At 46.5% G+C, this 25122-nt stretch overlaps 1 protein-coding gene across 1 annotated transcript in view; it reads left to right on the top strand.

Moving 5' to 3' along the window:
- TDRD12 (tudor domain containing 12) overlaps positions 1-25122 on the top strand; it is a 206771-nt gene that overhangs the window by 155754 nt on the left and 25895 nt on the right. The window contains exons 19-22 of the mRNA XM_088459847.1: positions 11291-11419; positions 12025-12142; positions 12262-12401; positions 19668-19888. Of these exons, the coding sequence (XP_088315973.1) occupies positions 11291-11419; positions 12025-12142; positions 12262-12401; positions 19668-19888 (608 nt within the window). The remainder of the gene's footprint in view (positions 1-11290; positions 11420-12024; positions 12143-12261; positions 12402-19667; positions 19889-25122) is intronic.

The following is a 25122-nucleotide window of genomic DNA, read 5'->3' as shown; positions in this document are numbered from 1 at the left end:
AGTTTTGCATCAAACCACGTCAGATGCCTGGGTAAGGGAAGTGGTCTCCCACAGATACACCCTCTCCTTTTTGTGGCGTCCCCCCCCCCAACAGTTCTTTTGCACAGGACCTCCATCGGACTCAACCAAGCAGCTCCAAAAAGCCATTCAGTCCTCACTGAAATCTGTAGTAGTAATTCAAGTCCCCTCCTCACAATGGGGCAAGGGCTATTATTATACCCTTTTCTTTGTGCAGAAGCCCAATGGGTCTCATCGGCCTATCTTTAACCTCAAGTATCTGAACAAGTATATCAGCGTGCCCAGGTTTCGTATGGAAACCCTTCGTTCTGTTATACTAGCTATGGAGCCTGGAGATTTTATGGTATCCCTAGACATTCAAGACACTTACCTACATGTACCTATTGCACCTTCTCATCAACAATATGTCTGGTTTACTACACTGCAGCAACATTACCAATTTCAATTACTGCCTTTTGGCCTTTCTATAGCTCCACGGGTCTTTACCAAGATCATGGCAGTTATGGCCGATCTACTCAGATCCCAGACGATGGGCCTCTCTCCGGAGGTTCGCCTGTTCCAATCCTGGTGGCTACAGACATCCCACCTAAACAATGGTCTCCCCTTTTGGATTGCGGACTGGGCAGTTCTCACCATGGGCGCAAGCCTTTGCGGGTGGGGCGCAGTGGCTGAGGCGATCTTACCAATCAACATCCTGGAACTCCGAGCCATCTACAGAGCTCTCACTCTGGCTCAGGATATTCTTCAAGGCAGGCCAGTACAAGTACAGTCCGACAATGCCACGGCAGTGGCCCACCTCAATCACCGATGAGGCACTCGAAGTCGGACAGCAGTGGCAGAAGTGTCCCGCATTCTCACATAGGCCGAGCACCATCTCCACAGTGTTCATCCCGGGGATTCTCAATTTTGAGGCGGATTTCTTCAGCCGTCACGACGTGCATGCGTGGGAGCGGTCTCTCAATCCTGATGTCTTCTCAGCTCTTGGTGGACAAATGGGTTCTACTGGATGTGGACCTCATGGCCTCACGACACAACCACAAACTTCCCATGTACGGGGCCAAGACGAGTGACCCCAACGCACCCTTCGTGGACGCATTATCTGTGAGGTGGGCCTTCCATTTGGCGTACCTCTTTCCTCCAGTCTCCCTTCTGCCTCGGGTTCTTCAGAAGTTCAAGCAAGAGGGGGGCACGGTCCTGTTGGTAGTTCTGGCTTGGCCCAGACGTCATTGGTACACCGATCTTCAAAGTCTATCCATAGACGTTCCTGTCCAACTTCCTCTACGACCAGACCTGTTGTCTCAGGGTCCCTATCTCCATTCGGACCTGGCCAGTCTGTCTTTAACGGCTTGGCTCCTGAGACATCCCTCCTAAGGTCTAAAGTGTTTTCTAGCTCTGTGGTCCGGACCATGCTCAGCGCGTAACCGGCCTCTGCCAAGATTTATCACCTGGTGTGGTGTGCTGGTTTTAAGGGTTTCTTGAATCCTTGCCTTTCTTCAAGCTGGATTGGATCTCTGACTCAGCCTAGCCTCTTTGAAAGTGCACGTCTCTGCTCTGTCCATATGGTTCCAGCGCAGAATTGCTCTACCTGAGGTTCACACCTTCCTGCAAGGTGTTCTACGTATACAATTTGTCAATGGTTTTCCATAACCCACAAGGGAACCTCCATTCGAACCCCTGTATTCAGTAGATATCAAATGGCTCACTGCAAAGACACCTTTTCTTCTGGATATAGCATCTACCAGTAGGGTATCGGATTTAGGGGCACTTTCCTGTCCCTCCCCATTTCTAATCTTTCATCTGGACATGACCGTTCTTCGAACTTGGCCCTGGCACAAGAAGGGATGGCCAGCTAACAAACTCTGGCCAGATGACTTTGCATGACTATCTCACAGGCTTACATGCAGATTGGCCTTTCTGTGCCGGCTACAGTATCTGCTCATTATACTCGCTGAGTTAACCCTTGTTAACTCTTTCTTCGACGTCCATTGGGTCCACAGGGCACCTGCCCTGACGCACATGGCTTCTATGGGTTTCTTCTCTTGGTCACTTGTTTCCTTCTCTGTGTGAGAGTGTGTTTCTTCAGTGTACCAGTCTTCCTTCTCTCCTATCCTGCTCTTGCCTTGGGCTTGTTAACAAAACTGAGTTGCCTTCAGGCTGTGGGCAGGGTGTAGGGGAAGGGACCGGAGCATCCTGGGATAGAAAAGAGCTTTGGTGTTGGTGTCCGGTCCTCCAAGTACCACCTGCACCCATTGTCTCTCTGTGGACCCTATGGACTTCGAAGAAAGAGAGTTAACAATGGTAAGTTTTACCATAAATCTCCTTTTTTGTGTGAAGCTTGGAAATAACTGGGACCTGCACACTGAAAAGTCGGAACTAGCCCTCTAGGATAATTAAATGAAAACACTGATGAACTAGAAGTTGTAGGGCAAGGTAAGGAACGTAAACTCGAATAAGAACGAGGTGAAGTCGACCAAGACTATGGAACCGATAAGTAGCCAATCGTATCCATATAAAAGGATTTCCATGATCCGGCCAGCCCTAAGAAGTATCATGATAGAGCACCCACAACAAATGAGGTGTGCATAACCTGTACTCGAAAAATCCTCCAACCGCTAAAGACAGCAAAGATACATCGTGCTTTGAGAAACAGGAACCAGAATGGTGTGTTAAGACAGGGGCTCTATTTTGGTGAACGGCCAGCTGCTGGTGAAAATCAGCCCAACCCTAGCTGAAGTGAAAACAACCGGACAGAGCACTAGTCTGAGCACCCACCAAGCTGAAGCGGAAGCCAGCAAGACTATCGAACCAGACAATGGTGGAGTTGCACCAAGTCTAAAGCTTCAAACACTCCCAGATGGTAGGAAATCAATGCGAAAGTGAGATCAGCTGGGCAGCCCCATAATGACTGGACCTTAAACTCTCTTTAGAATGTGAAACCTGGCAGCAGGATCAACAGAAATCAAAAGAAGAATGAAAAGGTGTCCACCTGCCTCCGGAAGAACAAAATCCCCAATGGCAGAACAGCTTACGCCTCCACCTGGAGACTGGGAGACCAGGAATTAACCATAAACAAACCTGTTTTTGCTCCAAAGCGACTGAGACTTCCGAAAGTGAAGCTAGATTGGAAGACAACTTCCAGGATACCCTAGTGTCGCAAGACTATACTTGCAATAGCCACACTAGTATGGAAACTGCATTAGAGAAAGGGACAAGAACGAAACCCTGCTGAACAAGATCTAGCCAGCTAGGAGTGGCAGAGGTCATCTGCACGAACCACTGAATATCGGAGAACTATACTCCACAAGGCTAAACTAGAGCCAACAGGAGGACTGTCGTGGGGCTGCAATATAAAACAGAGATCCTGTGCCACCGAACCTCCATGAGAGGAACAGACTAAATGGATTCAACTAGGAACACCGATGCACTCATAAAAAGCCCCAGAGGGAGAAGAATTAAGCGTCTAGGACAAGATGTGGGAGTTAAAGATACAATCCCTTAGAACAGGAACTAGTGACTCCAGTAGAATGCTGGTAAAAGATCCAAAATACACAGTGCATGTCTGACCATGCATATCGCTCCCAGAAGGAGTCAACGCTTGATTATGGATTTAACTCCATAAGAGGTTTAGAGAACTAATCTTACGGGAATTCACAGTCACCCCAAGGCTGGACATAGTTTTCTCTCCCCCGAAGGAGAGAGCTTCAGGAGACCTGGATAGAGAGAGAACCCCTAAGGGCCTTCTCCAAGCCCCCATAATAGGGGAAATCACAGATGTAGTTATCTTTATACACATGATAGAGAGAACAGTAATGCATCCAAAATATGGAATGCAGGCAGGCTCTTCAGTACGGAACTAAACTGAGAGGAAATGTGGGAACCCAGTAGAGACAGACGTCTGTTAAGGCGCGATGTCGGGTAAGTGATGTTGCACAGTGAACTTATTGCCCTTCTACAGAGAACTCCATTAAGAGTGTCCGTGTAGGAATCGACCTGCAATCGACCAGGAGCCACCTGGTCATTACTGACTCGTGGTCAATGTCACAGACATCGGCCCCTCAAACACCATTATTCTCAGTGGATGCTCTCAGGGCCTACGCTCCACAGCTTGGTCTTTAAACTGGAGCTGTGTCAGAAGTAGAAAAACCCTGTGTAGACACTAGCTGAGTTGTTAGTGTAGACCTGTATGGTCACCCCAAGGGACCACACTCTATGGCTCACCTAAAGACTACAGCATAAGTAGAATACTCATGTACTCAAATGGGAGGAGAAAAAAAAAATCTCAGTTCAAAGGAACCTGGGACCCTACTAAACAGCCCTGTAACGTGAGAGTGCTCCCCTTGGGATGAACATATACAATTCATACAACACACACACACACACACACACACACACACACACACACACACACACACACACACTATTCAAACGTATCCACTGGAGGAAAGATGCACTCGCCACTTAAAATCATCAATCAAATGTATTCATGACAGAACATCACAGTGGCATAGACGAAACGAATTGTGGTCGACGTTTCGCTTACACTCTGAACCTTTCTCAAGACCTCAGTCAATGGTAGTCATAACCAACAGTAATAGCAAAGTGGTAAGACATAATCTGTGAAACAAAAAAGATATAATGACCTGTCTATCAGGCTCCTATATAACACTTAATGTGGTGAGGAGTTAAACAGCTCTCATCCACTGTCAGAGTAACTCCCGGTACCAGGTAAAAGATTGCAAGCACCTCGTGTCACAAATTAATTCCTTCTAATAATATATCCCACCGGAAACAATATGTGCATAAAAGCAAGTGAGCTAATACCTCAGTGTCCGTCCGAGCAAAGCTGAAACAGCCTAATCCGGTACAAGCACTCCGGATCGCACAGATCTGTAGACAAATGTCAGGATTCACTAAATAGCAACACCTTAACATAATTCACCAGCCTAGGAAACCCTGTGTGGATAAAAGACATGTTTATAAATACCTCAATGACAATAGGGGCAAGGCTCAACTAGCCTTGTCTAGAACATGCAATCGGGACCTCACAGACCTATGGACAAATATCAGGGTTAGTGCGGTGTGCACTACCGGAATTTACTGCAGTGCTCTTGAATGAGAGCTTACCTCAATGCATCAAGGACCATCCAGGGTCTGTACGGCAAAGAAGATTGCAAGCAGCAGGACGTGATGCAGACCAGTGAGACCGCCGGCTCCCACTGAGTGTACACTGACAGGCATTGCTCAGGCTTAAAAAGCCGCTGGACTGGATATGCACGGCTAAGATGGATGTCATTTCTGCGTGTCTAGTTTGACCAACCAAGAGCACATTCCCCCCGATGCCAACGAAGAAAGAGCCGGAGACCACATCCGAGGCGGAGTGGCCACAAGGAGGCGACGACGAGGAAGGCGGATGTAGATGTGGTATTCAACCTTTCTAGTTCACCGCATGTAGGCACAGTGACTTTTAAGAATACAATTGACATGTATAAGTTTGGAAGAACAACCAATAAGGGCACCACATCGAATATTAAGAGTTAAAAGACCATCAACATTTGACCCCCCCTCCAACAATGCTAGTTTAAAAACCTATCTTAGGCTGGTCAATAATGAAGTTACTTCTAATATAGAGCATACAACAATCTGACAACCATTGAGAGAAAGGCTAAGATGGATGTCATTTCCGCATGTCAGCTTGACACGCAAGCTAAAGTGTGTTACCAGGGGATGATGGGAGCTTAAAAACTGCTGGACACGCAAACTATCGAGGGTGACCAGGGATAGTAGTTAGTAAAGGAGCCTAAAACGGAAGTCGGCGGCTGTGGTGAAATACACTTTCGTGCTCCCACTTGACAAGCAAGCTTAGACGGGTGATCTAGTCTTAATAATATACAGAAGCCTGATTTGACTAACAGCATGCTACCAAGTCAATCCAACATAATATATTAATTGCTTTTTTCAATGCATGAGAATTTTTTGTAACTAAATGCTGCATAACAGTATTAACAGTGCTTATTATATGTGTAGGGGTGTATACATTATAGAACAAACGTATCAGAACATAAACTGTCCAAATATACTTAAATATCTGTATACAAACAACAATATTGTCTCTAAAGTTACTAAACAAAAACAGCTAAAAAAATCAGCAGAAAAATGTATAATGAAAATATGGGAAATGAAGAAATGAAAGAGTATCTATAAAAGATATATAAATGGAAACTGAAAAATAAACAAAAAATAAACTATTGTTGGCAATGTGAAGTGCCCAATGTCAAATATAAGTATAGAACAAATGAAAAACAAATTAAAGAAAGATGCTAAGCGGATTATACTCATTTAAACCTCTCGGTGTGACAGCATCTAATTCATGTATCCAAAAACTCTCTTGCTTTTTTAGCAACATGAGCCTATCTCTACCTTGTTTTGGAGGGATCCAATCAATCAATTTGCACCATAAAGATGCCATTTGATGGTCTTTTTCCAGAAAATGCCTGGCTACCAGTTTATCACTCTTGCCAGTCTGTATGGCTGCCCAAATTGAGGCTATATGGTTTGCCATCCTGTCTCAATGGGCAAATTAAAATGTATATCAAATAATCAAGCACACAGTGTAGTCTGTACTTGATTTTAATTTTACGGCCCGAATGTGGATGTGGGAAAGTTGGTCCGACTACCATTGAGGTGCAGGTTATACAACTGCCGCAAGAATAACTACACGGTCTCTTCAACATTATTTCCGATACATCACTTTCTTTGCCTGGATAGAGGGTGGGTCTCATTTAACATCTGCCTCAAATTGGGTCCTCTCCTGTACGCCATCATGGGTGGTGCCAAATTTTGAAATGGTACCGTCCTATTACTTTTTAAGATGGAACAACATTTTTTAGGGGATTTTTGTGCTATCTTTGCTTTGGCGTCAAACGTGATGGTGTAGATCAGGCGAGGGTCTTTCTGGATGTTCCCAGTCACATTGTCGGGTTCAGTCGAGAAAATATGTTTTGCTTTCTGAAGACACCTAGACAAAGTTGATTGCTGGTATCCTGATTCAAAAATCTGTGTCATTTCAATCAATTGGCGTTCTCTCTTTTCTAATGTGGAGTTAATACGCATAACACGTAGATACTGTGACAGTGGTCTTATTTTCTTTCAACGCTGTGGGGTGGTGGCTGGTGGGCAGAAACACCAGTTTCCTATCAGTAGGTTTCCTGAATAGCAAAAAAAAAGGAAGGGATATTCCCTCCAGCACACTGCACCAATATCAACAAAAATACTTGAATCTTGCATAATAATAGAAATTCAGAGGTATTGGTTACATACAATCCTTGGCTGGATTCTTTTGGGGTTCCCTGCGCCTCGGACGTGAACCCCATAATGTTAGGGACGCCGGTATAGAGGAGCCTAGACGTTGGTCCGGCTCTTATTGATATATTTGCAAATGTATGTAACCAATACCTCTGAATTTCTATTTTGTAGGATTCAAGTATTTTTGTTGATATTGCTGCAGTGTGCTGGAGGGAATATCCCTTTCTTTTTTTTTCTGTAGTTTACTGTAAACCCCGTCCTTTACAAGCACCTGTGCATTGTCATTAAGCTGATGTGAGCGACCACCATACTTTTTGTTTGGGTTTCCTTAATAGGGAAGTTGATAATTTCCCATCAGTGTAGCTTATGGAGACGTCCAAGAAATTGATCGTGCTTCTATCCATTTCATACATGAAATTAATTTAATGATCCAGTGTATTTAAATTGGTTACCATCTGCTCAAAAGTCTCAGTAGTGCCCTGCCAAATCAAAAAAGTCATCTATAAAGCGGCGCTAGAACTTAATCATATCACCATATTTAGAAATTATATGTTCATTCTCATACTTGGCCATAAACAAATTGGCATATGACGTGGCTAGATTTGAGCCCATAGCTGTTCCGGATGTCTGTAAATAGTAACGATCCTTGTATTGAACATTATTTTTACATAATACCAATGTAGCAAGCTCATCCAAAAATTCTGTAGGAATGCGTCTAGATGACCATGTCATCAAAGCCTCCCTTAATGACTCTATACCTTCTTCATGGGGAATCACAGTATAGAGTGACTTCACATCCATGGTTGCTAATATGATGTTATCCAAAACTCCAATATCCCTTATGGACTGTAGCAGATGTCCAGTGTCTCTAAGGTAGGTGGGATGGTTGCACACTAGCAGTTGTAATTCGCTATCAATTAAGATGGCCAGCGGTTGAAACACAGATCCTTGAGCGGAAATACTCGGTCTGCCTGGTGGTTTCACTAATGTTTTGTACATTTTTGGCAGTGTGTATAGAATGGGACATTGTGGTTTATCAACCATAAGGAACTGGAATTCATCATAATCAATCCACCTCTGCGCAAGGGCATAACTGAGAACCATATCAACTTGAGATTTAATTTCATCAACTGGCCTAGAAGCCAAACTCATGTACACATTACTATCATCCAGCTGCGACATAATTTCTGTGTCGTAGTCAGCCCAATCCTGCACCACTACTGCCCCTCCCTTGTCAGCGGATCGAATTACAAGATTAGGATTCTCTATCAAGGACTGTAGAGCCTTTCTCTCAATGGTTGTCAGATTGTTGTATGCCCTAGGTACAATATTAGAAGTAACTTCATTATTGATCAGCCTAAGATAAGTTTTTAAACTAGCATTGTTGAAGGGGGGGGTCAAATGTTGATGGTCTTTTAATATTCGATGTGGTGCCCTTATTGGTTGTTCTTCCAAACTTATTTATGTCCATTGTACTCTTAAGTCACTGTGCCCTCGGATGTGGTCTCCGGCTCTTTCTTCGTTGGCATCGGGGGGAATGTGCTCTTGGTTGGTCAAGCTAAACATGCAGAAATGACATCCATCTTAGCCGTGCATATCCGGTCCAGCTGCTTTTTAAGCCTGAGCAATGCCTGTCAGCGTACACTCAGTGGGAGCCGGCAGTCTCACTGGTCTGCATCACGTCCTGCTGCTTGCAATCTTCTTTGCCGTACAGACCCTGGATGGTCCTTGATGCATTGAGGTAAGCTCTCATTCAAGAGCACTGTAGTGAATTCCGGTAGTGCACACCGCACTAACCCTGATATTTGTCCATAGGTCTTTGAGGTCCCGATTGCATGTTCTAGACAAGGCTAGTTGAGCCTTGCCCCTATTGTCATTGAGGTATTTATAAACATGTCTTTTATCCACACAGGGTTTCCTAGGCTGGTGAATTATGTTAAGGTGTTGCTATTTAGTGAATCCTGACATTTGTCTACAGATTTGTGCGATCCGGAGTGCTTGAACTGGATTAGGGTGTTTCAGCTTTGCTCGGACTGACACTGAGGTATTTACTCATGTGCTTTTATGCACATATTGTTTTTGGTGGGATATATTATTAGAAGGAATTAATTTGTGACACGAGGTGCTTGCAATCTTTTACCTGGTACCGGGAGTTACTCTGACAGTGGATGAGAGCTGTTTAACTCCTCACCACATCAAGTGTTTTATAGGATCCTAGATTATGTCTTACCACTTTGCTATTACTGTTGGTTATGACTACCATTGACTGAGCTCTTGTGAGGTTCAGAGTGTAACCGAAGCGTCGACCACAATTCGTTTCGTCTATGCAACTGTGATGTTCTGTCATGAATAAATTTGATTGAATTTAAGTGGCGAGTGCATCCTTCCTCCAGTGAATACATTTGATTATTTAGGGGCCTTTTGGTCCTTGGAAGCACCCCGAAGATGTCTCCTTATAATGAGAGTGCAGGACTTCTCTGATATATATATCTATCTCCCCAACTAGATGGCTTATACTGTGCAAACAGAGGGAGAGGCCAATGGTTACAGCGTAAACATAATACAGTCCCTTTCACAAGGAGCCGAGCGCAAGCAGTGTTAGACTATCTCCTAATACGTTCATGTGTAGAAGATGCTGTGATTTGTCTGTAGGCAGCAATGAAAGCACGGTCTCCTCACTCTTGTAATGTAACACAAAATACTGATCCCACCAGAAAGGAATGACAGTAAGGGAGAACCCATATTTAAAGCATATTATCTGTGTTTACATTGGCTTCCAGGAGAAAGCCAAGGCCATTTTCCCTTTTGTTTTCCCTACTGTGCATGCGCAAAATGCTAGGAAAATGGCCGCTGCGCCTATTGTCAGGCAATTTTGACAGCGCTGAGACCTGCGCTGACGTGGGACTCCGGCGGCAGAGTGGTAAGTATTAAAAATATGGGTTCAGGGTGTGCGGTGGAGGCACACCCTGCACCCATTATAGATTTGTCCCTGCATTAAGCGGATAAGAACAGATCCTACACTTGATTCTAGCCAAAAGGCCGAGGTGCAATGGCTCCATACTGTCTAGTCTATAGATAAAATATGTATTACCTATAATAGTGTTCCAGATAGGAATTCAACCTGGGACTCTGGTTTCATTATTATTGTGCCGCAGCTCACTAGGCTATATGCCTAGTTAAGGGGACAATTGTGAAGCTGCCAAATTCAGTTCAAGAGCGGTTTTACTAAAATATGGTCTGAGCCTATGAAACTACGTAAGCTAATATCCTGCAAAAAGCTATAGTGCCGCCTGCCAAGATTGCATATAAACATGAAACTACACACCTATGCCCGGAAGCACCGAAATTGACAGTGGAAGCTAGCAGTAGTAGCTCATTCTGACAATACACAGGCTAAATATATGATGTTTAATAAGAGATAATTATGAATCGAAGTCCTGATTGTTTGTTATATGTACTGTGAGTTGGCCCGCCAGGCCCCGATGTGGAGCACTAAAATAGATGTACAGTATGTATTATAAAAAAAAAAGAATATATATATATATATTCACTGTAGCTCTCTCCTACTGTAAACATTATTTAAATAAAAATTTAATTAAAATGCTTGAGACAGCCAAACAAGTGTCCAGCTTTCTCGGGCACTTGTCTAAATCGCGGTGGGGTTTAGAGGGGAAAGAGTCAACTTCTATTCTAATGAATTCTTAAAGTGCCTGCTCTACTCATCAACTCGACTATACCCCAGTGTATATACTCCAATGTCCCCTAGTGGATAAAGGAGAAATAATATTATAAAAATAAGTGTGTAACTTTTCTCCAAACAGCATAAACATGAAATAAACAATGCCTAATCATATGACGGAACTATACTCATTTAGGAAAAACACTTCCCACATAGTAGTACACAAGTGTCCAAGCAATAGATCAAACAGGATTAAGATATAGTTTTGTAATCTCTGTCCTTTTTACCTAGGTGATGGAGATGTGCCTAGACTGCGAGAAATTATCTGTATTGCTGCAGTGTTTAGATTTCACACCAGCGAATGCAGAGAAAATCCTCATCTTCACAAAGTCTGATGAAGAGGCTGAATTAGTGCACAAAGTGAGTGTGTATCCCTTAGCTACGTATTGGTTGCACAGCTCTAATGGTCTCCTATTGCCATGCTCTGCCATTATATAGATAGAGCTAGGCAGCATACTTGTGGCTCTATAGCAAATTTTCTAGGTGCAGAGCAACCTACTCTGAAAGATATGTTGTAGTTCCTAAAATTATTCTGCCTCGAGTTAGGGCTGGTTCATATAAGCCTTTTTTTACAGACATTGAGCTTTTCAAACAGAATAAGATGGCAATAAATGCTGGCATTGGGATAATTGATACCACTGCCTTTACACTGCTACTGTTCAAATAAGCAGTAGTATATAATCCACTGCTTGGTCTCATCACCTATTCTTTGATATATAAGTTAGACTTGCACTTGTGTTAACAGCAGGAAAGTAGAAGTACTGAGATCAGTGATCCCAATTGCAAAGCACAAGGGAATAATATGCTGGCACTATATACACGTAAATGTTAATAAAAGCCACACCTGTGCAAACATCTTTTGTTTGGAATACAGGGTTGAAAACTTCTGCAAAAATGTTTGTTTTAGCGAGTTCTACAACATGAAAGTCTATCGTGATTACATTATCTATTTCGTCTCATTGTAGGCTGTTAAGACTAGCTCAACGTACAGTTTATTGTTACACCGCAATCTAGTGCACAGTTTCACTCATGTATTGGAGCAGTGGAATAAGATTTATAGTTCTGGAACAGTCGTGGCCTTGGGTAAGCAATGTGCAGCTTCGATTTTTGTAGATAAATGATATTTCCTGTTTCCTGATTTACATCTAAATATGGTCACAGCACATTTTTCCTGATGCTAAAATCCATTCCTTTATTTGCAGTGGTCACAGATGACTATGCACCCATTTTAGAGATCACCGATGCCACCTGTATTATGCACTATGGTTTTCCAGAAAATGTTGGTGTATTAAGTCTGCGTCTGTTTTCTTTGCTGGATTATGTTCAGAGTAAAATCAATAAGGTAAAAATTATTCTCTTCCTTTAGTTTAGTCTTTAGATTAGTCTTTAATGTCAGATTTTTTTAAGATAGAAGCTCTTTGTATATATAAAAAATGACATTTTTGTGAATAATGTAACCGATAAGTGGGGTTTCTATATTGGGTGCAGGTTGTGTGGTGCACCCTCATTACTAGTAAATCTTGCTTAGCAGGTCTAGCTTCAGAGGACCTCATTCAGGATGGTCTTTGTGCATCTTGTTATACTGCCCCGAGCCCATCAGCCCTGGTGTCCTCTCCTCAGGATCCACCCTGTGCTACTTTTTCACATTTTCTGGCAGAAATTGCAGACACCTAGCGGTCCCTGTGGTAGCTCTCCTATGGGATGGCCACAGCAGGTACTCCCTGTCAGTCCTTTCCAATGCATCAGGCATCAACTAAGGCCTCCAAGCCTAGGACCAAACAGACCTGGGCTACTAGACATCCACCTACCAAATCTGAGGACAAGCCTTCAGCCTAACGGGGGAGGCCGACTTCTTCAATTCACCCAGTTCTGGCATCAGACCACATCAGACGCCTGGGTAAGAGAAGTGGTCTCCCACGGATACGCCCCCTCCTTCGTGAGGTGACTCCCTCCCAGCAGTTCTTTTGTACAGGACCTCCATCGGACCCAAGCAAGGCCCTGCTGCTACAAAAGGCCATTCAGTCCTTACTGCTCTCAGGAGCAATAATTCTGGTCCCCTCCTCACAGCGAGGGAAGGGCTATTATTCTACCCTTTTCTTAGTTCAGAAGCCCAACGGGTCTCATAGGCCTATCCTCAACCTCAAGTCTCTGAACAAGTTTATCAGGGTGCCCAGCTTTTATATGGAAACTCTCCGTTCTATTATCCTGGCTATGGAGCCTGGGGACTTTATCGTGTCTCTGGACATTCAGGACACTGTACCTATAGCACCTTCTCATCAACAATATCTCCGGTTTGCTATACTACACTAGCATTACCAATTTCAGGCTCTGTCTTTTGGCCTTTCAACGACTCCCCTTGTCATTACCAAGATCATGGCAGTTATGCCGACCTATCCTCGTCGTCAGGGATCAGACTGCTTCCATACTTAGACAATCTCTTCCTGTTGGCCAGCTCCCCATGAATTCTTCACCACCATCTACAGGTAACCATAGCTTTTCTACAAACGCACGGTTGGCTGATCAACTGGAAAAAAATGTCTTCCTTGACACCTTCTCAAAGAATGGTACATCTGGGAGTCCCCCTGGACTCTCAGGTTCAGAGAATCTTCCTAACAGCAGACAAAATCTCAGTATTACAGCACCTGGTGCGCAGACTACTACACAGTAACCGAGTGTCAATTCACTCTGCAATGCAGAGCCTGGGATCCATGGTGTCCACCTTCAACTTGGTGGAGTTCACTCAGTTTCACTCCAGGCACCTACAACACTCGATCCTCTCCAGGTGGACCGGGCTGCCCCATCTGCTCAGATTTCAGACGATGGGCTGCTCCCCGGAGGTTCGCCTGTCCTTACCCTGGTGGCTACAGACATCCCACTTAGACAAGGGATGCCCCTTTTGGATCCCGCACTGGGCACTCTTCACCGTGGACTGCCAGCACTACTTCAAAGGCCACTGGACTCCAGCCGAGGCGGTCTTACCAATCAACATCCTGGAACTCCGAACCATCTACAGAGCCCTCACTCTGGCTCAGGATATTCTTCAGGGCAGGTCAGTGCAAGTACAGTCTGACAATGCCACGGCAGTGGCCTTCCTCAATCACCAAGTAGACACTCGAAGTCAGCCAGCAATGGCAGAAGTGTCCCGCATTCTCACATAGGCCAAAAGCCATCTCCCAGTCATCTCCGCAGTGTTCATCCCAGGAATTCTCAATTGGGAAGCGGATTTCCTCAGCCATCACGACGTGCATGCAGGAGAGTGGTCTCTACATTCACAAGTCTTTCAGCTCCTGGTGGACAAATGGGGTCTACCGGATGTAGACTTCATGGCCTCAAGACACAACCACAAACTTCCAGTGTATGGAGCCAGGACAAGGGACCCCAACGCAGCCTTCGTGGGCGCATTATCTGTGAGGTGGACCTTCCATTTGGCGTACTTCTTCCCTCCAATATCCCTTCTTCCTCTGGTTCTTCGGAAGTACAAACAGGAAGGGGGCACAGTTCTGTTGGTAGCTCCAGCTTGGCCCAGACGCCTTTGATACTCCGATCTTCAAATTCTTTCCATAGACGTTCCTCTTCAACTTTCTCTACAACTAGACCTGTTGTCTCAGGGTCCCTGTCTACATCCGGACCTGGCCCGCCTGTCTTTTAATGGCTTGGCTCTTGAGACATCCCTTCTAAGGGCTAAGGGATTTTCTAGCTCTGTGATCCAGACCATGCTTGGAGCACGTAAACCGGCCTCATTCATTTCCAAAGACTATTCGCGTATGCGAAGAGTCAATGCAGTGTAATCAGCGGAAAAGTTTCGCCAATGAATAGCAGGCGGAAAAAAGTGCAGAATTTAGGTTTTGGGGTGTAAACTTCGGTAAACCCCCCTGCACCCTTGGGACAGTCCCCCAAAGATAAACTGTGTCAAAAAAGACTTAAGAAAACCCCCAAAAAGTACTTTCATTTTGGGGGCGAAAAAGTCCCCAAGTATTGGGCAAGTGTTTTTATGATTGCAGGTGCTTCCTGCAGGTGGATTTTTTTTTATGTGATTTAAAACTTCACTTTAGCAACTTAAAAATATGCTAGCACCCATTTTCAAGTACCCTAAATTTGCTGGGAGTAGTTATTTTCACCAATGCGCTAATTTACAGCAATTGTCACAACTTAAGTACCCCAAATACCTTCATTAGAGCTAATCGGGGGCATCTATGGTGATCCCCAATGTTAGTGCTTCTTTAGGGGGGTGTCAGGCTGAGTTCCCCATTTTTGACAGGACTTTTCACCTGTTTCAGTTTCCTGGGTGCCGTTTTCGCCTCCTTTCTAATTGAGTACAGAGAATAGCGGGAGTGCGCCCGCATACAAACCAGCGATGTCAGCGAAAACCTTGCCATACGAAAAAGTATCACGGTTGCGAAACTAATTGAATTCAGCCCTTAATGAGGACATTCTGGTTCCGGCCTTTCAATCACCAGACCTCTGGATGTGGTCCGTGCTTTGAAGATCTACGTGGACCGTATTAATTCATTCAGGAAATTGGACTACCTCTTAATCTTATATGGATTCCATAAGAAGGGATGGCCAACTAACAAACAGACTCTGGCCAGATGGTTTTGCATGACTATCTTACAGACTTAAACACAGGCTGGCCTTCCTGTGGCGGCTACAGTATCTGCTCATTCTACTTGCTCTGTGGGTCCCTCATGGGCAGCACGGTGTGGCGCCAGTGTTGAACAGCTATGCAAGGCGGCCATGTGGTCGTCTGTCCACACCTTTCTTAGGTTTTATGTCTTTGATACATTTGCCTCTCAGGATTCTTCCTTCGGGCGCAGGGTTCTCCTCTCAGCTTAGGAGCGTCCCCACCCTTGAACAACTGCTTTGGGACATCCACATCGTCTCCCCTGTGGACCCTATGGACTTAGAAGAAAGAGAGTTAACAAGGGTAAGTTTTACCATAACTCCTTTTCTTTATTTTGTGGTTTATTGGCCTTTTTAAGATCTGTGCAATGTGGAGAAGTTATTGAAAATCCACATCAGAGACTTTAGGACTCCTAGACAGTCCTCAGTTATATTCTGTCATTATCTATTTAGATGTATCTCCTTCATATGCGTGATGTTCCCAGAATAATTTATGGATTGAACCGAAGAGAGAAGAAAGTAGTCTTCTGTTTAGGCGCACTCTGGAGTACTCAGCCATACCATTAAATGACCTGCTGAATATTGTGTAGGCCCTGCTCGTGCCGCCAAAACAGCTCTGAACTCCACAAGACCTCTGAAGGTGTCCTGTGGAATCTGGCACCAAGACATGAGCAGCAGATCCTTTCATTTGTGAAGTGGGGCCTCCATGGCTGAGACTTTTTTTTTTTTTTCCAGCACATCTCACAGATGCTCAATCAGATTGAGATTTGGGGAATTTGGAGGCCAGGTCAACACCTTTAACTCTTTGTCATGTTACTCAAACCATTCATGACCATTTTTTGCAGTGCGGCAGGGTGCACTATCCTGCCGAAAGAGGCCACTACCATCATGGAATACTTTTGCCAAGAAGGGGTGTACTTGGCCTGCTATAATGTTTAGGTAGGTTATACTTGTCAAAGAAACATCCACATGAATGCCAGGACAAGACCCAAGCCACGCCCTTCCACATGATCTAAAATAAAATGTGATTAATCAGACCAGGCTATCTTCTTTCATTGCTCTGTGGTCCACTTCTGACACTCACGTGCCCACTGTCGGCGCTTTCACCGGTGGACAGGGGTCAGCATGGGCACTCTAGCTAGTCTGTGATGCTCTGTGCATTCTGACACCTTTCTATCATACCCAGTGTTTAATATTTTCAGCAATTTGCGCAACAGTAGCACCTCTGTGGGATTGGACCATGCTGTCTAGCCTTCCCTCCCCACCTGCATCATTGAGCCTTGCGTGCTAGCCTTCCCTCCCCACCTGCATCATTGAGCCTTGCGTGCTAGCCTTCCCTCCCCACCTGCATCATTGAGCCTTGCGTGCTAGCCTTCCCTCCCCGCCTGCATCATTGAGCCTTGCGTGCTAGCCTTCCCTCCCCGCCTGCATTATTGAGCCTAGTGGGCTAGCCTTCCCTTGTGCAAACTATAGTGCCAGCCTCTGGGATTCACTATACAATACAATGATTACTGCGCTTAGTACTGATACTTTAATAATCAATGTAGAAAAAAATCAATATGAAACTGTTTGCTCTCTATTGATAAACAGGAGGCTTTAATTGAAAAATACCATTTAATGGTTAAATAATTAAAAGACAAACAAGTAGTTAAAATGTGATCTACAAACAATTGCTACAGATAAAGCAACACATGAAAATTGCACATCCATATATAACTAAATCCTAGCAGTTTGAGATAGTATATAGCAGTGGTCTCCATACTGTAGCTCGCGAGCTACCAGTAGCTCGCTGTCTTAATTTTGGTAGCTCACCTATCTTTATACATGAAAATCTTTACAAAATCGACCAAGTTGGCCTGCATGCCCATAGATATCGTTATCATTCATGAGGGAATGCGAATCCTTGGTCTTTGGTCGATCGTCCACTGCATAAAAATGAATGATATGAATGATTGATCGTTGAACGATAAGGCTATTATCTTGAAAGCCAAGGGGTTCTCATATAGTGTTGTCCAGGCTATGTTGAAAGCAAGGAATCCTGTTTTGCCAGAAACTATCACAAGCTCTGGCATACTTGTGTTGCTTGGTGTGAATAGAAGCATTTATCCACTTCCTCCTTCAGATGGCTAGACTTCTATTCCTACAGCAGAAGTTGGAGGGCAGGCTTACGATTGGGACCATTGGGTTCAGATTTCTGCGCTGTCAGTCTTTTTCAAAAGATGGCTAGTGCTGATCCCAGAGGTTGAGTCTTTCTGGCAATGTGTGCTCCGTGTGCAGCTTTTTTTTGTACAACCCATGGTTCCCTGGAATCTCAACCTAGTTTATTGTTTTTTGCAATCAAACCTTTGAATCCCTGGATTCCACAGAGTATTTTGTTTTTCCCTATTGCTTTAACCAGGAGGGTTTCAGAACTCTGCGCCATGTTCTGCTGGAGATCCAGATGAAAGGTCGACATGCACTAGGTCGACAGGGTTAAAAGGTAGATAGAGTTAAAAGGTCAACACGTTCAAATGATCGACACAGATTTGTTGTTTTTTTTTCAACATTAAGGTTAGGGTTAGGTATTTGGGGTGGGTTAGGGTTAGGCTGCCAGAGGGGAGGGTTAGGCACCAGGGTTAGGTTTAGGCACCAACGAGAGGGTTAGGGTTAGGCACCAGGGGGAGGGATAGGTTTTAGGCAACAGGGGGAGGGATAAGGTTAGGTTTAGACACCAGGGGGAGGGATATGGTTAGGCACTTTAGGGTTAAAACTAGAGTCAAAATTGGAAAAATAAAAGCGTCGACCATTTAAACTTGTCGATCTTTTGTACATGTCAACCTGACTATCAACTTGGTTACTAATTATCTTTTATACCACAGTTTAATTTTTAACAGTGTTAGGTTCCTCTTTTCACTTCCTATACACCAGTATTCCAGTGTCCCCATGGATTTAGAGCAAGAGATTTAACGGTCGGTATAAAAATCCTGCTTTTGCTTTGGATGTCTCCAATGTTTGCCCCAACCCTTGGGCTTAAGGTGGAAGGGATATTTGGCCCATAATGCTTATTGTGCCCACTCTGTTACAGACAACACCTGTCTTATCTTCAAGGTCTGTTAGCCATTTTGTTACACAAATCAGGACTGTATACAGATTCCTCATGGCCCTATAGAAGATATTTGCAAGTCTATGTAGAAATCACCAGTTACCATTTAAGCCACTGATGACACATCGGTGCGCATGGCTTCCAATGGAACTGGCTCACTAGTGTTTATTAATGATGTGACAGAAGACAGAAGCAGCCGGATTAATTCTGAAGTGAATAGGGATAGACTGTCTGATCAGATTCAGCCAAATTCAGCAAACTTGAGTGGACAGCGCTTTACAGAAGAGCAGTGACCCAAAACATACTGCAAGAGCAACCCAGGGGTTTTCTAAGGTAATAAGGTTGAGTATTCTGCAATAGCTGAGTCAATCACCTGATCTCATCCGAACGAGCTGCATCTCGCTTGCTGAAGACAAAACAAATGGCAGAAAGATCTATGAACAAACAACAAATGAAGACAGCTGCAGTAAAGGCCTGGCCATGAATAACAAAGGAGGAAACCCAGCATTTGGTGATGTCCACTGGTTCCAGACATCAGGCAGTCATTGCTGCAAAGGATTCTTGATTAAGTATTAACAATTTGTTTATGATTACCGTATGTGAATTTGTTCAATTACATTTGAGCCCCGGAAAATAGGGGACCGTGTATAAAAATAGTTGCAATTCCATTTCATACATATGTTTTATTTAACCCCTTGAATTCAATCTGAACGTTTGCACTTCAATTTCATCTCCATTGTTTTATTTCAAAGCCATTGTGGGGCTTGTACAGAGCCAACATTCTGAAAATTGTCAGTGTCCAAATATATATGGAGCTAATTGTATAACAGTATGAGCAAGGGAGGCGAGGTGGGAACCCTCTTGCTTTCAAGTATCAATACTGATTTTCTTTCTTTCCAAATTCAGGCCACAATGGATAAAGATGGGTACTCAAGGGCCAGGTCTGTTTTCCTAATGACAGAGAAGCATGCATGCCACGCTGTCGATGTGCTGAATTGTTTACAACAAACTCAGGCCACAATCCCACCAGAACTTGTACACCTTACCCAGGGGATCTTAAAGGGGAGGGAAGACATGAAGTCACATCGAGAACTTTGCCCATATCTTAAAACCCTCGGGTACTGCACGTAAGTGAAGCTCACTGGATGCTAATGCTTTTTTAGGAAGAGGTTCTGTTGCCTTTAGTTTAGCATGACACATTGTGTGTGTAAGTATACACCAAAATAGGGTTTTGTGACTATTTCTTGATTGAATGGAAAATAACACAAGAGTATAGAGCTTTAAACACTGATTGTATAAATGTTGTATTTCTACTTCAGGGTCCATAGGGTATCCACAGGATACCTTGGGGTATAGGTGATGACGTCAGGCATCGGGCACCATAGAGTTAAGCTTTCAGCCTCCCAGGATGCACTAGGGTCCCCCTCCTATACCCTGCCCCCGAGCCAAGGCATCCCAGTTTAGTTTGGTGCCCGGCCGGAGTCGGATGCACCTGTTGGAGGGGGCCTAAGAAGAGCCCCTGAAGTTTTCTTCAAGCAGCTGTGGCTGCACATCTGGAAGTACAGCATGGACAGTCAGTGCTGACGTCCATGCCGTCTTCCCTCCACCCTCGCCGGTACCAGAACGCCGGCACTGATCCGGGGATGCTGGTGAGCATCTGGGGTCACAGCTAGCAGTGACCCCAGATGTTTGGGACCATGGCCGGATTCAAGGGGGACAGCAAGGTAAGCAGCGGGGTCCCGCGGTGGGTCCCCGCTGAACACATGGTCCAGAGTCCCCAGGCAGGGGGCTCCCTGGGGACTGGCTGCAGCGTGGAGCCAGGTATCTAACCTGCGCTTCCACTACCCCCCTGGGACAGCGGACAGCAGCAGAGCGGTAGCGCTGCGGCGTCCCGGGGGTTAAATGCATGCCAGGGGAGCGCGCCTTCCCTGTCTCACAGCCGGCGCCTCCCCCGCTGCACAGTCCTCTCTGCAACGCTGACTGGCTCTGTAGCAGCGCTCCTCCCCCAGGCCAGCCTCCTCTAAGCTCCTCGGCGGCCATCTTACAACCGCATGGTGAACGCTGCTGGAAGCCTGGAATCAGAGGCATCGTGGTCTGGGTCCCCCCGCATACCTCTCCTCCGATTTGGGTCAGATCTGTGTATGCAGCGCTGTGTCCTACCAGACTTTGTGTCTGGGTAGTTGAGAATCAGCGCTGATAGTGCAGGAATTGATTTTTCTTTGCATTGTATGTGACTGTGCTAGCGCTGCTGCCTGTACTTTACTTCTTACCTGTCAGCCTTATTTCTGTCCCTGTCTTTCTGCTAAAGCCCTTGTGGTGCGGTGCTGCAGGGTGGTCTCTCACTATACGGACAAGTATTGTTGAGAGGGGTCACATATTTACCATCATTTCTGAGAGTGACTTCCCTCTACAGCTTCGGTGTACTACGTGCAAGGCATCTATAGCGGAGAGGGAGGGTAGCGCGGAAGGGCTATGCCGACCGTGTTATTTATTGGCATGGCCTATTACGGTCACAGCACCGGTACAGGAGCCGCCCTGGGCTTGTTTCGCCAAGGCGCTTACAACCCTCGTGGGCCAGTTAGCTCCGCTGCCTCCGTTCACTCAGATGGGATTGTCCCAGCAGTCAGTGGTGTCGTCACCCATGCAGGGTTTCCCGAGACAATTAATGGTACCCCACGGTCTCCCTATTTCCCCTCCTCAGGTCTCTCATGAGCCTGCGTGGGTTAATTAGTTAACAAGCTCTGTACAGCAGTTGTCAGACGTGTTGCAGGGGGAGTCTGTGATGCGGCCGGTGGCGTCTCAGTCCGCTCCTTATGAGGATGACGATGGGACGTCCGATGATGGGGAGATTCTGGATCTTTCTGACCAGGAGCCTCCCCGTCCTAAAGAATCGGACGCTAAGTCTAAGGTGTATATACCTGGCCTTATTCGTGCAGTCCACACTGCTTTAGTTATTGAGGATGAGGAACCTCCGGTATCAAAGTCCAAATACGCCTTTTTCAAAGATGTTAAAGGAGATACCACAGTATTTCCTCTTTCGGGACAATTAGTTGACCACCTAGAGGAAGCGTGGAAACAGCCAGGCAAACGATATCAGCCTCAAAGGCGTTTAGCAGTGGCGTATCCGTTTGCGGACAATTATTTTGCCAAGTGGGAATCCCCTCCACAGGTGGATTCTCATGTGACACGCCTTGTCCGTAGTGCCACATTGCCCATGCCATCCATGTCCTCCCTTAAGGATGCTACGGACCGCAAGGTAGAGATCTGCCTGAAGTCCGTCTATTCCCTTGCAGGGGGGGCAGCACGGCCAGCTATGGCCATTTGCTGGGTTGCCAGAGCTATGGAGCGCTGGGCTGATACGTCGGAGGCGTCCTTCGATCCCGACTGTTCGGCTGAGCAGACGGAGTTGATCAGCAATCTCCGGGATTCGGCCACTTATATCAACGAAGCGGCCTTAGATATTAGTACCCTGGCGTCTCGAATTTCTTCGGCAGCGGTGGCTGCTCGTCGCACCTTGTGGTTGCGATCCTGGAAGGCGGACGTTGCCTTTTAACGGAGAGGTTCTCTTCGGTCCGGACCTGGACAAGATTATAGCCACGCTGGCGGCAGCTAAATCAGCATGTCTCCCGTCGGCTGCTGTTCCTTCTGGTTCAGGTACATCATCCTTTCGGTCTTATAGCGCCCAGGGTAGGCCTAAAGCACAGTCTTTTCCCCGTCAGGCTGGCCCCAAGAAATCGTCCAAGCCCCGGAAGCAGGCCTGGAGTACCAGACGTCCGGCCCCTAAGCCAGATGACAAGCCTGCGGCCTGACGGTCCGGGCCTCCCTTTGGGGGATCTTAAAGTGGGAGGCCGCCTACTGCAGTTCGCCCAGTGTTGGTCGGTCACCACGACAGACACTTGGGTGCTCGAGGTGGTCTCACACGGGTATGCCATGCCCTCTCCTTCCGGCACAGACCCCCGGCTCGATTCTTCACCACGGGTCTACCATCAGACCGGAACAAAGCCACGGAGCTGCGGAAGGTCTTGCACACTATGCTCCAGGCTGGAGTTATAGTGCCTGTTCCATTCTCCCAGAGGGGCATGGGTTTCTATTCCAATCTCTTTTTGGTGCAGAAACCCAATGGGTTGTTTCGTCCGATTCTCAACCTCAAAGCTCTCAACAAGTCTTTGCGGGTGCCGAAGTTTCGGATGGAGACCCTGCGGTCCATCATTCTGGCGCTGGAACCTGGGGACTACATGGTGTCATTGGACATACAGGATGCTTACCTGCATGTCCCTATTCTTTTGCGCCATCAGCAGTTCCTCAGGTTTGCAATCCGCAGCGACCACTTTCAGTTCCGGGCGTTACCTTTTGGCCTGGCGACAGCACCACGTGTTTTCACCAAGGTGATGGCGGTCATGGCTGCTTCCCTGCGGCTGCAGGGAGTCCGCATGCTGCCGTACTTGGTCGACCTTCTCTTAGTGGCAGGATCTCCGGAGCTCCTTCGGCGCCGCTTGGACCTGACCATTGCGCTACTGCAACGGCACGGCTGGTTGAAAAAACTGGCAGAAGTCCACCCTGATCCCGTCTCAGCGGATTCTGCACCTCGCATCCTTATTGGACTCGGGATAGCAAAGGATCTTTGTGACGGGGGAAAAGATCTCTGCCTTACAGTCGAGGGTGCGCAGTTGTCTGCACAGCCGCCGGGTGTCTCTACACTCGGCGATGAGGTTACTGGGCTCCATGGTGTCGGTATTCGACATTGTGGAATATGCCCAGTTTCACTCCAGACCTCTGCAGCATCTGATTCTGTCCAAGTGGAATGGACTGCCTCAGTCTCTAAAATCCCAGACGATAGTGCTCACTGCGGAGGTTCGTCTGTCCCTTGCCTGGTGGTTGCAGACGACCCATCTCAACAAGGGTCGTCCGTTCTGGGTGGCGAATTGGGTCCTGTTGACAACGGACGCCAGTCTTCGGGGCTGGGGAGCAGTTTCGGGTCCCAACTTGTTCCAGGGCAGGTGGACTCCAGCAGAAGCAGAGCTTCCAATAAACATCTTGGAACTCCGAGCGGTTTTCAATGCTCTCCAGCAGGCACATCGGGTTCTCCAAGGTCGCCCAGTGCAGGTCCAGTCGGACAACGCTACCACCGTGGCCTACATAAATCGGCAAGGAGGAACCCGAAGTCGGGCGGCTCTCGTAGAGGTGTCTCGGATCCTGGTATGGGCGGAGCGCAATCTTCCGGCCATATCAGCTGTCTTCATTCTGGGAGTGCTAAACTGGGAGGCGGACTTTCTCAGTCGCCAGGACGTTCATCCGGGGGAATGGTCCCTGCACCTGGACGTTTTTCAACTGCTGGTGGACAGGTGGGGTCTTCCAGAGATCGACCTCATGGCGTCCCGGCACAACAACAAGTTGCCGGTGTACGGGTCTCGCACAAGAGACGAAGAGGCGTCTCTGGTGGATGCTCTGTCCGTCCGGTGGATGTTCCGGTTTGCTTATCTCTTTCCTCCGGTTTCCCTTCTTCCACGGGTAATCCGGAAATTCAAACCGGAAGGAGGGACGCTCTTGTTGATAGCTCCCGCATGGCCCAGACGGCACTGGTTCTCAGACCTTCAGGGTCTGTCCGTGGACAGTCCTCTGCGGTTACCGCTCCGACCGGACCTTCTGTCACAGGGTCCTTGTCTTCACCCGGACTTGACTCGGCTGTCTTTGACGGCATGGCTGTTGAGACGGCCTTGTTAAGGTCCAGGGGGTTTTCAAGCTCTGTAGTACGTACCATGCCAAACCGTCTTCCGCGAGAATATACCATCGCGTGTGGCATACGTTCTTCCAGTGGTGTCGACCGAGAGGTTATGCACCGCGGGAGTTTCGTCTGTCTCGGGTACTCGCCTTCCTACAAGCGGGACTAGACGATTGGCTTCGCCTTGCTTTGAAGGTGCAGGTTTCGGCCCTGTCTGTCTGGTTTCACCGTAGGATTGCTACATTTCCTGATGTGCGCACCTTTATGCAGGGCGTTCTGCATATTCAGCCGCCTTTTGTTCCCCCTGTTGCGCCTTGGGACTTGACTGTGGTCCTGAGGGCTCCCCAAGGACCGCCGTTTGAACCACTGGGCTCAGTGGATCTTAAATGGCTAACAGCTAAGACTGTTTTTCTTCTGGCCATAGCTTCGGCCAGACGTGTTTCTGATTTAGGGGCTCTTTCTTGTAGACCCCCTTTCTTGATTTTTCATGGGAACAGGGCAGTGCTACGCACTCGTCCTGAATTTCTTCCCAAAGTTGTTTCCCAGTTTCATGTTAATGAGGAAATAGTTGTTCCGGCTTTTAACTCACCTGGTCTTTCAGTGGGTGAGGCCACTTTGGATGTTGTGCGGGCCTTAAGGACT

Source organism: Taudactylus pleione, unplaced genomic scaffold (assembly GCF_031769625.1).
Source record: "Taudactylus pleione unplaced genomic scaffold, aTauple2 ptg000946l, whole genome shotgun sequence".
Classification (NCBI taxonomy): Eukaryota; Metazoa; Chordata; class Amphibia; order Anura; family Myobatrachidae; genus Taudactylus; species Taudactylus pleione.
Note: the sequence above shows the minus strand (reverse complement) of the source record. Positions and strands in the feature narration are given on the sequence as shown.